The 14,265-nt window shown below is 41.4% G+C and overlaps 1 protein-coding gene across 7 annotated transcripts in view; it reads left to right on the top strand.

The window, feature by feature from the left end:
- The window catches only part of ABCA1 (ATP binding cassette subfamily A member 1), a 101,862-nt gene that overhangs the window by 53,696 nt on the left and 33,901 nt on the right, over window positions 1-14,265 (top strand). For all 7 annotated transcript variants that reach the window (XM_077171083.1, XM_077171081.1, XM_077171080.1 and 4 more), the window contains 3 exons: window positions 661-782; window positions 4,774-4,965; window positions 12,012-12,098. In XM_077171083.1, coding sequence (XP_077027198.1) covers window positions 661-782; window positions 4,774-4,965; window positions 12,012-12,098 — 401 coding nt within the window. The remainder of the gene's footprint in view (window positions 1-660; window positions 783-4,773; window positions 4,966-12,011; window positions 12,099-14,265) is intronic.

The raw sequence follows: 14,265 nt of genomic DNA, 5'->3' as shown, positions 1-14,265 counted from the left end.
GCTGTGATGTAGGTACAAATTTGTTTCAAAGTCAAGAGCTGAAACACTGATGGCTTGAGAAGGTGAAGCAGTTGGGAAAGAAAATGGAAATAATGATGCAAATATATTTTTTAATTCCAAGTAGCTAAGATTGTTTCCTCAATCTGTCCTTCAGTATCATACCTGTGTCTCTGCATATGTCAGACTTTGAAATTAGTGATAGAGTACACTAGCTGTTAAAATAATTAACTAAAGGCTAGTAAATCCCTTAGTGGTCCATGCACCAGCTCAGTCCCATGTTCAGTAACAACACAGGGATTAAGTGCTAATGCTGTAGTAGGTTTCAGATCAAGGGAGCAACTTGGTATGCCTTGCTTCTGTGTATGTATGAGCAAATTGACCTGAAATAATGATGTTAATGGGAGTTGGTTTTGAAGGTTGATTGCTTTTTTTGTTGTTGATTTGGGGTTTTATTTGAGACCAAGACATCATGGATTGACTTTTCTGAAGCCTGCCAAGTTTCAGAGCCCTTTACCAGCAGCTCCTCTTTCTTTTGTGCTATGGTTTGTGTAATTCCCTCTCCCCTATTTATCAGCTTGACTTTTCCTGTTCAGTGCTCTCACATGAGTTTCCTTTTGGCTTTGCTGTGACCAGAATTTTGCTTGTTTTGTCATTTTCCAGACTTGAAACTTCGGGATTTCCTGATTGACAATGAGACATTCTCTGACTTCCTCCATCATAATGTGTCCATGCCATCATCTGCCGTAGAGGAGCTACTGGATGCAGGGGTCAACCTCCAGCAGGTAAAGAGTACTTTCAACTCCTAACATAATGCTTATCTATTGTTTGTTTAGCTGTAGTGCCAAGATCCACAGTGCTGGACCCCTCTGCTAGGTGCTGTAGAAACACAGAGGAAAATGTATTCCCTGCTTGTGTCTTCCCTCTTGCCCTCAATTTACTGTCTTATTTGATTTTAAGCTGTAAAAGGACACTGGGAACATAAGTAAATGTTTTGACCTGCATAAGAGAATAGTACCCTCAGGCTAAACTGAATTTCTTCCTTCCTCTTTTTTTTTAAAAAAGGGAAGTAAAACATTAATTAAGCTGCTAGCCATGTCCTGACTGTTTTCAGCCACTCAGCCTGGACTGGAGCAGGGTTTCTAGGTCTTGCTCTGCTTTACATTCCTGTGCAGCAGAAGGAGCTCTATTTTTAGGTTTGTGGCCAATGCATTAAGACAGATATATTGTAAATTACATAGTACAAGAGTCCTGCTATCCAGAGTGCTCCATGATTGCAGTCATAAACATAGTGAGTGGTGACAGTGGGCTAGAGGCCCTTCATGCGATGGCTGTCATTGTCAAGCTTGTAACATGTTTTTTGCTAGGCTTGATGAATTAGTCCACCAGTATCCTTTCTAATGCAGAAGTCAGAACAGATTTCAAAGGATGACCCGGAGTTCTCTTGAAAGAATGCAAAAGATGGTATGCAAAAGGAGGAGGAAATCTGTTTTGATTGTCAATTCCATATCAGATCTCTTCATTGAAGTGGAATGGATTAATTGTCCTTTTTGTCTTTGCTTTCCTGTAGTTACAGCTGCTGTCCCTCTTTGCACACATTGTCTTGTTCTCCAGTGAATTCTTTCAAGCCATCTGTTTTAGTGCAGTTTGATAAGTTATCCTACAAGTTAAGGATACATTCTTCTAAAAAATCTAGAACATAGAAAAAATTCTGACCCATTTTAGGCTGCAAGCTTTGTTTTACTTGAAAATAATTAGATTAAGACAGAATCATGCTACAGATGGTTCTGGGAGGGTAACTGGAAGACTGCAGCAATAGCATTCTTATCATTCTCCCTAAGTAAGTGGAGAGGCAGAAAGATTTTTCAAACAGGCAAAACCCGCAAAAAACCTCACTGTACATTGTGTGACTGCCATTCTGTATTGGTTGTATATGGAAATGGAAGGAGGAAAAAAGCTTAGCTTTTATCTACATAATGTGTCTGAAGGGTGGTGAAAGACTGGTCAGTCACCTTATTCTTCCTTGAATGCTTCAGGCTGTGCTCTTGTGTGATTCTTGAGCTGATTCTGCTAAAGCACTTGGAGTGATGCTACTAAGTTATAACAGCATTCTGTGCTTAGGGATGGCAAGAAGAGCTAATCTGAGCACCAGGATGTTAAGCTGCAGAGCAGTGGCCCACGAAGTTTGCTGTGAGCAATTTTCTAATACAGATGGTAACTAGAGATGCAGACCTCTCCCTTCCTGAAGAAGGACTTTATCTGACTCACAAAATGGACATCTTTGATTTTGCTGGAGATCTGGTTTGGAGATCTGACCTCACTGCTGAGCTGCTTAGTGACTTCAGTATTAATAGGCAGTATTTGTTAGGTCTCTGAATGAGTGGGTCACAGCTTCGTTCAGAAGTCATGTGGTAAAAGGGCCTATCCAGAGTATGCCAACCTTTCACAGCAAATACTGCCTGCTTCTGCTGTCTGTTGGTGTCCTGGGGCTGTTCAGTGAGGCCAGAAGTTATGCTCACAAGTAAGGAACTGAAGTCTCCAAGGAGATGGGACTGTTCACTGGTGTTACTGTAATGACAGCACTCCAGTATGTCCAGCAGGGTTGTGTATCTAGCATACTGAAATTAGTGCAAAGAGATCAAAGCGACCAAAGCCTTGTCTTGATGGGCATGTTGCTTCCTGGGGCTGAGTGGCTCAGCCGTGTGTTTTTCCAGTCATGGTAGGTGTGCTCAGAAGGGTGTGGGATTTGGAAGGTGCCTGGGTCAGCAGTGGGCAGGCAGCTGTGTAATCAAGCCTGGTATGCTGCAGTTGTCCAGGTGTGGCCAGACAGCTCTTGTGTGGGAGGTGGGAATAGGTCCTGTCCCTCTGAAAAGTTGAAGGCACAGTGAGGTCCTGGGCTAGTGCTGCAGCACGATGCATTGACGTCAGTGAAGAGTTAATAGTAATGGCCAGTGCATATTCTGCTTGGAACAAATCTCTGTTTCATGAAGCAGGAAAAGTCCCAAGGAGAGAATTGTATGACATGTAAGGACAGAACAATTACCTATGACTACTTTCAGGCATGAGCCTGGCATTTTGAGAGTCCTTAGGGGACTAAACCTGTCATTTAAGATGTATTTTTGCCTGCTGAAGACACCATGGGTTAAGATGACTACAAGTGGTTGGAGAACTTGCTGACTTGGGGAGACTAGGTACTTCAGGATGGATAGGTAGGATGTTTTTTCTAAGGTCTCATGCTCTGTGGATCTCAGTGCTTGAAAAGAGCAGCTTCTCACCAAAAGAGCCTAAACTCTGTGTGAAAAAGGTGGACATTTTCGGAATGATGGAAGGTTGATCATCTTCACTTTTTGTGAATGAACACTGAGGCACTGGGAGACACTGTTTTTTCTATATGTCTACCCAGGAAAGCTTGTTCTGGGAATGTTATTTCAGTGCCCCACAAATATCTCCTTTTCAGCATGACTATAACACTGGTAGTAATTTCTCTGCTGGCAAGAAAAAAAGCACCCCGAATTTTCAAAAGGCAAATCTTTTGATGTCAGAGCTGTGTGGCATTGAAAGATCTGATTTTTGGCATATGAATATGGACCAAAGTTAAAGGTTTGTATGAGTTTTGGTTTAAAAATCCCTTCTCTCTCCTGTTAGTTCAATTTGCTTGTTTCCTGAACATAATGCAGTTTTTCCCCCTGATTGTACATACCCCTTTGGTTTTGACAGATGAAAAATTTCAGACTTACCAGCCTGGTTCAAGAGCTGCTAACTCTTCTGGAATGTAGATCAATCCTCTTTAGTTGTTGTAAGTTGGGCAATGCACTTATGAAATGACAGAAAGAAGAAATTAAGTATACAGCTGTTGTTACCTGTGCATTTACAGTAAAATTGTTCCATCTGTCTAGCCCCGGGGCAAACAAAAGTTTCTTTCCAATAGTAAATTGTGGATTTTTCCTTGTTTATCACCTTTGAGAAGTATGCAGCTTTATGGCATGGACTTTGTTGTTCAGCAAACATGAAGCTGGTAACTGACCTTATTAAAAGAATTTGTTTATCAGGTCTGAAACAGTCTGGTGATAACTCAGAGGGATTTTATCAATTTCGTTAATAAGGTGATTGCATGTGGATTAGGAAACATTATTGACAAGGAAACCATTACCTTAAGAAAAATATGCCTGTGAAGGAAGACTCTAGGATCTTATCTCACTTGTTGCAGCCAGTAAGATAACTTTTTTTTGCTGATACATTATCTGCTCAAAAACATTTTAAAATGGTTGTCTCAGCAGTTAGTGAGTTAGATACTTCAGAGTTAAGGGAGATGATTCTGACTCATTACTGCATAGAAAATGTGGCTGGCAGATATGTCAAAGTAGTTTGGGACATAGGTCTTTTGCCCTTCACATAGATTTGCCAGACTTGTGTCTGGTCACAAGCCTTGTTTTTCTCTGTGGATCATTTCCCAGAAAACTGAACATTAGGCAATGCATGTACCCCTTGGTTGGAGGAAATGGCTGCTGTGGAGGACAGGATCACAGCTGCTTTGTGCATATTTACAGGAGAGTGAAGAGGGACCTGCCTCCCCCAGGACTTCTCTCCCATGTTCTCAGCAGGGAAGGGTTTTTCTTGGAACTGAGTTGCATACGAATAAGGGCTGCTCAACCTGTAGAGAAGAATGCCCCCTCACCTCTATCTGGAAATGTTATGAATGTCTTGCTTTGTCTGAGCAGTAACCAATTTTTTTGTTGAAGTCTTAGATGAAGGCATGCTTTTTCTACTTTCATATAGGTCATTGTGTCTGGTTATCGAATGCGACTGAGAGATCTCTGCAATAGCTCAACATCATCTGAATTTCTAACGATCCAAAATCAGACGGCAGCCATGGACTCTGAAGCCTTCATTTGCACCTTGTCAAAGGAAAAACTCCATGCAGCTGAGCAAGCCTTCCGTGCTAATCTGAATCCTTTGAAGCCTCTTTGGGTGAGTTCACTGGCTGCACCAGTGAGAGTCTGTCATTGACACAGTGACATTTTCAATGTCTTTCAGTCTAGGAACTCATCCCTGCATTTCCAGAACTGCTTAGAGGCAATTAGAAACGAGAATGATGGTTACTCTTCGTCATGGGAGCATGAACAACATGCTTCTTCCTGTCATTTTTATCCTTCCTGTTCAGCCTGCTACTTGTACAGCATAAGTGTACATGGTCTGCAGTTCAGTTTGTCAAGAGGAAGGTCTTTATGCTGCACAGTAATAGCCTCTTGGTTGTCCCTGTGTTCTAGTCAAATGTTGTATCTTGGCTGGTATGAGTCCAACTATAAGCCTGGCTTTGCTGAGCGCTAAAACCACCGCTCTCTGCCTTTAGCATGGGGCCACTGAGTACAGAAGTTTCTAGCCACTGACAGGCCACAACCTTTAAGCAAGTTTAAATCATATGAAGCAGAGTCAAGTTTTAAAGTCCTGTTTTCAAAAATCAACCAATGGAATGGGTATTGGGGGAAGAATTCAGTGAACTTCAAGAAAATATATTATTTACAGGGTAACTGGAGACTAGAGTAGACTTGGATCTAGGAAAATCCAATAATGTTTTGCTACAGATCTGCAATATCTGTTAAAATATGGAAGTTTGAGGAATTCAGTGCTAGAAATGACAGTAGAGTGAAGGGACCACAGAACCAACTCTGTTACCCACTAAAACAAATATTCTTTTGTCTGCTGTGTGAGATTTCAGATTTGATGAGCCTTTCAGTACTCAAAATCATGTACCACTTGCTTGGCTTTGTCCCCAGTCAAAGAGGGTCATTATCACGCACTGGAATCATATTTCTCTCCCGCACACTGTGTCGCAGTCAGTGACTTCTTCTCTCCACAGCTCATCTTCTTTTTTCCACATGTCCTCCATCTGCACTTTGTCTTTGCTGCTGGAAGAGCAAGACAACCCATAAGCAATAAGAGATGGGGTGACAGTGCTAAAATTGTAACAGAGATGGGCTGTTTGGAGAAGACTCACTATAACTTCTTACTTGTCATCAATTGTATAGATATATGCACATATATACATAATTTACATTAATTAAACCATTCAAAGGTGCTAGAATTCTGGGGTCTGATGGGGCTGAAAATAGCCAGCTATTGTACCACTCAGAATTGGTTTTGTGGGCCCTGTGGAGACTGTCTTGCTTTTCTTATTTATGGAAGCTTCTGCAGCTTAGCTGACAGAAGCAGATATTGAGTGTCTGTGTTCTTAGGTCTATATTGTTTGTGGGTGAAAGGAAACACTCATAAGCCACTTTGTGCCTCTTTGCAACAGCAGTTTAGATTTAAGACATTATGTGCAGTTTTGAGGGGCTTCTGAGAAGCTGGCTCATGATCTTGTCTTTAAGGGGGAAAAAGCAGGAGTCCAGAAGCCAGCAGTTCTAAACCTGCTGTTGTTTGGTAAAGGTCCACAGTTTTCCTCAGAAATGTGTCACAGTGTTTCTGGTAGTTAAGCTGCCCTAATGCATCAGTGAGTGAAACAAAAACTAACTGGTTTCAATGTGGCCAGACAAAATGGATAAATTAACTGTAGGATCACAACCAACACATTTGAAACTTAGTGTCTTTAGAAGCTAAAAAGTGCCCTGACCTGCAGTAACATCCTTGAATAAAGAGGGAACTTTCTGCTTGTGAACAAAGGAGGCTTTTGACACAGTTTATTGAAGGCATCGTGTGTCAAATCTTGGACATGCACACTGAAGATAGCATGCTCTGTACCTACTACAGAGTCTGTAAACCAATGCCAGCAATTTGTCAAGATTTTTTTTTTTTTTTGGTCTGAATTCCTTTGATGTACTTCACGGCAAGGCATTTCAGTAAGCAAAGTAAGGGCCAAGTCAAATGCAGGTGCAACAGCAATTTGGAGACAGGTTTTTAGCTTATGTAATTGGACATAGGCTTCACTGATTGCACTATTTGGTGATTTACGGGGAGGCAGCATATTAGTACAAGGAGGTTAATACAAGAGCTTGCAGCTATGTGCAAGAACTCTGTAAATTCAACACCAAGGGCTTGAATTGTAAACTGGAAATTTGTGCCTCTGATATCTGGGCAGTTAAGTGGCTACAGTTTCTTGAAATGTCTTAATACATATGACTTAGCCTGACATCCACCTGCTTGTTTTTTCCCTTCTTCATTCCTGTTTGTTATTCCCTCTGCAAGATGATGCAGTAAATTTCATCATGGAATTGATCCGGATTAAAAATGGCTGACCTGATTGTATGTTTACACAAATATTTATGCTAAAACATGAAGGGGAGAGTGCAAGATTTAGAGCCCTATGATCAGGGAGTGAGTGTGTGGGCTGAGACGCTGATGACAGCACTCAGTTCTGCTGGCTTAAAATGTGTGTGCATTTGCAGCTTCAGGGAAATGCTAAGTGTTCTAAGTAGCTCTCAAAAATGCAGTAATTACTAGCAAATTATGGACAGATCAAGGTTTTAAAAAAATAAATTAAAGTGCATGCATGATAAAATGCATGAACTCTAAATGTCACAGCACTGTTTTTATAAAAAGAAAGGCAAGGAATAAACATTTTACCTACCTGCTCCTCGGTTCTATCCAGAACACCTTGAGTGTTGCCCAAAGGGCAGTGATACAGTTAAAACAAGAACTTCTAAATAAAATTTCATCCTAGGATTCTAGTTCTGTCACTGATCTTTTGTATTGCATGGATTTAGCCTGTTCTGTAGGATGCAAAAACAGAGGCAAGCACATGGAAGTATGGTAGGGAGGTTAAAGTATGTGTCCTTACTCTTTTTCATGTAAGAACCTACTTGAGGCAGGTGTTCAGATCAAAACTCAGGAGAAAATCTCGGTATGATCATGGGGCGCCAAGGTGGAGTTTCAAAAAGTCCCTATTCCATGGCCCATATCTTAATCAGCATCCATGCTCTGAAGCCTTTTGACCAACAATACTATAGAACATAGCTTATTGTACAAGCTCCTTATGAACACAATCTCTTCTTTTGGCTTGCCTTGCACTGGCTGAGTGAGACTGAGGCAGGAGAAGCTGGTTTGAGAACAGTAGTGAAGCATGTGACTGCATATTACATATGATTTCATGCATGCAAATTTCCTTCCTGGCTTTCTCCTCGTGGTCAGCCAGCAATTGTCCCATAGAGGAACTATGCAGTTTGGGAAAGGCTAACAAGAGCAATGGCAATAAGTTCCCAGCCATTACCACACAGTCCAGTGGGACATTTCTGACTGTCTTGTATCATAGAAGTACCTGTTTTTATGTCCCTCTGCAAATCTCCCCAGTTTTGAATGTGATTTGGCGGGGGAAGGTTAAATGATAATTCAGATTGCTCCTGTGGGATTTCATCTCTTAGACAGCACTGCCTAATAAAGGCTTTGCACTACTCACTTCCACTGGTATGGATCTGTAATAAGCCATAAATATGCTGTGGCTTGTCTGCTACAGTGGTCCTTGAAAGACTGTGGGTGAGCACATGAAAATCCAATTGTTTCTTTCTCCCTCCGTAATATGGGTGGTATTTTGTCAAATGGCTAGCATGAACTAAGCATTAGATAATAAAGGCATTGCAGTTGAAAAATGGTTTTTAGAAAAGGTCTCCTAATGTAAATACGTGCTACAACTGAATTCATAGCTTTCCTTCATCTTTTGAGAGCGTTTTCAGTCAAGCACATGATATCATCCTTTTAAACAGCAGAGGTTTGAGATTTCCACTCTCAGGAAACAAGAGCCGAAGCTTAAAGCACATGATTTTTCTGCAGAGGCCAGTGGAAAGTTTCTGGTAAGACCAGTATAAAGTTGTAATAACTATTTTAAAGCGAATGTGGCAGTTATCTTCATTAAAGAGAAACAGTCCGCTGTATGATGCAGACTGAATTTTGGCTTAATGTTTTGACTTCCCAACACTTGAAACCCATGCATTCTCATGTATGTTAAATCAGATTTGTCCATCCCCCATAAGTCTTGTGTGAATTTATTCAAGGCTTGTCCTTCAACTCTAGCCATCTCAAGTATTTGTCACTAATCTTGCAGCATGCCCATACAAACATACAGAGTCCCCCCCAGTGCACACAGTACTTCAAGAGTACTATGATATGGGCTGCCCCAAAAGACAAATTTAGTGACTTTCTAGCCACTACCACAGTAATTGTAGAGGGCAGTTGTGTTCAAAACCTGCCAGACATTTGTCTTTCCACAATGTGCCTAGAACAGACAGGTGATGTTATTGCAGCACATTGCCAGTAAATGAGTCATTGCCCTCCCCAACCCCTAGATGTAGTGTGGGTATCTGATAAAGACAGTCCCACAGTAGGAAGAGTCTTCCTGCATATACCCTGGGTCTAGAGGTCTCTTATTAATGGAATTAACTACTTGGTGAGTCACTACAAAGATGTATATTACAGGGAAATTAATGACATGTTCATCTGTTCAAAGAAGACTGGCCCTTGTGACTGATCTTTTGTTATTGTCTCTGGTCATGACTTACGAGAGGCTCCGTGAGTGGGCTTTGAGGTTGAAGAAGTGGTAAAGAGAGTAAAACTTCCTACATATAAATGGTACTATTGCAAGTTCTGGTGAGAAATGATCTTGAAATGATACGGATTTGTTAGGGAGGAAAGGTCAGGGTGCTGTGGTATGAAAGGATAGATGGATACTCCTCACATTTCAGAGTAAGGTTTGCAAGCTCCTTGAATCACCTAAGATGTACAAGGTCAGGCAAAAGTCCTGTTAGGCTCAGTGTCCTTGACTGATAATTTGGCCCTGAATGGAGGCATGTGAAAGGATGCAGCCACTGGGCAAGCACATAATGTTTCTTCAGTGTAATGTCCTGTTCTTCAGTAGCTTGCAACCCAGACTTTCTCATGTGCTGCTGGGATCTTGTTTAATAGCATTTGGTAAGATTATGTTCAATTAGTTCTTTTGAGTCTTTCTCAAACTCACAATACTTTCAGCATTGTGTAGAGTCTACTGATTTTTTTTCTGTTTTGACTAAGTTGCATATGCAGAAGCTCCTTTAATTTTGTTTTAAACTGATCATTTCACTGGAAGTTTTCTAGCTCTGTATGACAAGGCACAGAAGGCAATCATCCCCATACCGTTCCCCATCCCACTTGTAAGTCTACAGACCTTTGTCATCACCTCTGTTTGTCCTTACACATCCCATTGGAAGAACTGGGGTCTATTGTTCTTCCTTCAAAAACCATTCTTACCTTGAATTGTGGCCTTTGTCTGTACCTGAGCTCCTTCAGAGATGGAGAACCCAAAACTGCACATACTGCTTGAGAACCAGGATTGCATTCTGTATTTATGTTGATGCCGGTCTGTTTTATATCTGTATTTCTAACATCTCTCTGAGTGTAATTAGCTAATTCAGAACCATACAAGGGGTATCTTAAGGTAGAACTGTCTTTTCCCTATGTACTTTACTTTGCAGTGCTGAATTTTGTCTGGCACTTTGTAACAGTGTGTCAGTAGGAGGACGTTCACTAATCCTTTGCAATTGGATTTTGACTTTTCACTGTTCTGAACCAATTAGTATCTTCAGAAAACTTTTCCTCATCCACCCTGTCCCTGAATCACCTCTGAATGCAGTGAACACAAATCTATGTAGAGATATATATATATATATATATTCATATATATATGGAGCTGAACAAACACATGCATGAACCTGAACTTTCTACCTCATCTTACTGCTCAAGTAGAGCAGATAAGTAGCTTTGATATTTGCTGGCTAAATTTCTTTAAATATATCTTGAAGGTCTAAGCCTGTGGGATATTTAATTGCTTTTCTCCTAGATGATATGTTTTTATTTATCCAAACTGTAAGGACTGCATTTAGTAGAGATCCATAGAGGTTAGAGAATCCTCCCTGAATTTGCAACTGGCTTTGGACCAAAAACTAACTGTGCATTCAGAAAAGTTTTAAACATCCCAGCAGATCAGCAGAACAGTGCCCATTTACAATAGCTAGCACTGACCCGGTCTTACCCATCTCCAGCTCCAGCGGATCAAGCAGAACAAATTAAAACTTCCAGGCTTTGTTTCCAGAAATTGCCCCAGGAAAGATGTGAAAAGGAAGAGATTAAGCTCAAAAGATATGTGCTAAAATCAAGGGCCTTGGCTGTTCATCTGTGTGTTGCAGTGATATAACTTTAGTATGCTTTCAAATGCTGTAATGATCTACTAATATGAAATCTTAGGCATTTGTTTTAATCTTCATTCCTTTGAAACAAGAATTGTGCCCAAATGTTTTTCATGCAAGATAATCCAGATATGTGAATGAAAGGGAAAAAGAACCCCACAAACCGAACTCCAGGCCACCAGTTACATGTAGAGGAGTTGGAAACAAGTAGTTGTCTTCAATGTAACTTCCTGCTAGAGAAAATTTTTTCCTGAAAGCTATGCCTTCCACTTCTGGAAGCCTATCAGTCTTGCTCTTTGGTGACAGTACATGCCACCTATTTCCTGGAAGCTGTTTGTTTTAAAATACACCCTTGGCTTGGATGAAGAATATCAAGACCTGATAGGAGGATTTTAGTGATAATGTACACTGCAGAAGGGAGTCCTTTGTATCTGAGTATCTTTGTATCTGTGTAGTCTCACTGAAAACTTGTACCCACCAAATTGTCTTTTTCTCCGCTGTACTGACTTTGCATCCCCTTCTTAGCACTGGCTTGTGGGATTTCACATGCTGTCCTGTAGATTGTGCTTGTTTTGTGACCCGGAATGCAAGTCATCCTTTGCATTGTAAAGTGTATGTGCATGCATTTAACATTTTATTGGTATGGTTCTGATAATGGCATCTATGTAGAAGAGAAAGGGGTGATCCTATCACATTGCAGGGTGCAGAAGCCCATGGTATTTTAAGTTCAACATTACACAGAAAGCCAGCTCTGTCTTCCCCACCAATGTAAACAGTCCTAACTGCTCTATGCAAGAATGTTTACAAAAGTTTAATCTCTTCATTTGTGCTTTGCAGTAACTTCTAGTTTCCTTTTCTCTCTTCCTGCAGAGACAACTTTCTTTCAATTCCTCTTTGTGGGATCTGTCAGAAACTGTGGAAACTTTGAGAGAGAGCATTGGGAAGCTTATTAAAGAGGTAAGAAGAGCCTTTGTGTAAGGAGAAGACATCACTGTGGTTGCTGTCTTAGCCTGTGATCAAGTAAAAGAAGCAACTTATAGCCAAATCCCTGGCTTGTTTTGAAACTTTTCCCCATCCTACAGCCATTTTCCCTGTGTGCAGGCAGCATGCACTTTGCAACATCTTGGCACTTCAAGATATAAATACCATAACAGGAATTAGGACATTTTCTGTAGTGTTTTTTCGTCTCAGCAATGGCACAACAGTTGGGCTTTATCTATCTTACTTTTTGGGCCAGAGATTGTTTTCCAGTCTTGTGGGGCACTCAGCACACTGACATCACAACACAAAAAAACCCAGTGATTTGCACAGTCAAATTGACATTCTAGAGACTGTAAGTATTTGTTTTTGCAGGTGAAATGATGGATTAAGAAAAAAAGCCCTGCATACCTAAGTTTGAATCAGAAGTCCAAATCTGGGGAGGTAGGGGGGTGGTTGTTGAGCCAGAAACTTATCCTAGTTTTTTTGTCTGACTTTGACTTTAAAGTGCTGCTGTTAGTCAAAAACATTCTCTCCCTGGAGCAGAAATCACAACCATCTAAGCTAAACAGTGCCACCGCCTCCATCTAAGCTAAACAATGCCGCCGCCTCCTCCTCCCTTCACTAGTGTTCCGCCTTTGCCTCGGAGCGAGAGAGCTCTGTGCCGTGAACGGCAGTAACCTCTGGGAGCTCGCACAAGAGCGGGTCACTCCAGGTTAGCCTGCGCCTCACTCCCACGGAGGGGCAGCTGCTGGGAGCCTGCGCCGTGCCAGCCAACAATTCCTGGCACACACCCCTCCCCGAGTCCTTCAACCTGCTGCACAGCTCCCTTCACATTGAAATTAATATGATTCCAGGATCAGCTTCAGTTAGGACCATGGAAGAGCTTTTGCTGCTAGCAGGGAGGCTGCCCTTCAGAGTTTGACTACAGCTGTTTCCTGTTACGTCATTTAAGCTTGGCTTTTCTTCTTGTCTGGGATAAAAATAATTGAAACCACGTGATACTCGGTTTGCTGATGTGGCCAGAAACGTCCCAGGGTAACGTGCCTTTTGCTTGGCAGCTGTTTTGGGCATGACTACCTTTTATTCTGCCCTGCTGTGCAAACAAAGGCAGCATTTTGCTCTGTGTACAGCATGAGCTGCTCCAGATGGCTTGACCTAAAGTTACTTCTTATTGTCTGTCAGGCGGATTTCTGTGTGAAAAGGAGGGACTTGCTCCCTTGTTTCAAAGGGCAGCAGCTTGAGGGGGTGGAGAGAACTATTGTTTGTGCCATGTCTAGGAGCCTTTCTAGCAGGGAATTTTAATTAGAAAATGGTCTGAACAAAATATTTGTCTTGGAGTATGGGGATTGATTGGATCTGTGTCCTTGGACTCTTTAAATTAACTTTTTGGAGGGCAGATTAAACACCAAGAGCAAGGACAACTGTTTAGATACACTTAGGGAACCAGGTCTGATGTCTGGAGGAAGAAATTGCTTAGTAACCCTTCACATTTGACATATTTGCTTTCAGAGGTGTAAAAAGATCAGCTCTGCATGTAAATTGCGAAGATGCTGGTGCCAAAGATGAAACAAAGTTTCTTGCTCAAGCCGTTTCAAAATAATTTGCAGAAATGTGTTTGCAAATGCAATCCCTCTTTAAGATGGTTAGGTCTTCATATGTTCATGGGAATCATCTGCACTTCCTATTTAAGTACCTTTGCTTATCATGTTAGGGAGTTTATGGTGCTTTAGCTGAAGCAGCTGCCTTGTTGCTGGACAAAAATGAGCTCTTTTTAGCTAAGATACCAAAAACTCCCTGAAGCATCCCTTTGAATTGCACACTCGAATTGTCACACCTGAAATGCAGCCTTGGCCTTTTGGTTGAGGAATCATCAAATCCACACATTTGCATGAACATATGTAACAAACAAAACCGGTTGTGTGACAGTTTTCATTCATGTTCCATGATGCTGATGTCCTGCAGGTCACCCTGAACCTGGAGCCAGATTGAGTGGTGCCAGGCTGCAGGCAAAGGCACCAGTGAGTAGCAAGGAAATGAAAGTACACTGGAATCAGTCAATTTGGATATTTGTACTCAGACTTCTGCTGTTCTTACAGCTGTCTTTCATTATATCGGTGTGTCATGTGCTCTTAGGCATCTGAAA

The sequence above is a fragment of the Agelaius phoeniceus genome, chromosome Z (genome assembly GCF_051311805.1).
Source record: "Agelaius phoeniceus isolate bAgePho1 chromosome Z, bAgePho1.hap1, whole genome shotgun sequence".
Taxonomy (NCBI): domain Eukaryota; kingdom Metazoa; phylum Chordata; class Aves; order Passeriformes; family Icteridae; genus Agelaius; species Agelaius phoeniceus.
Note: the sequence above shows the minus strand (reverse complement) of the source record. Positions and strands in the feature narration are given on the sequence as shown.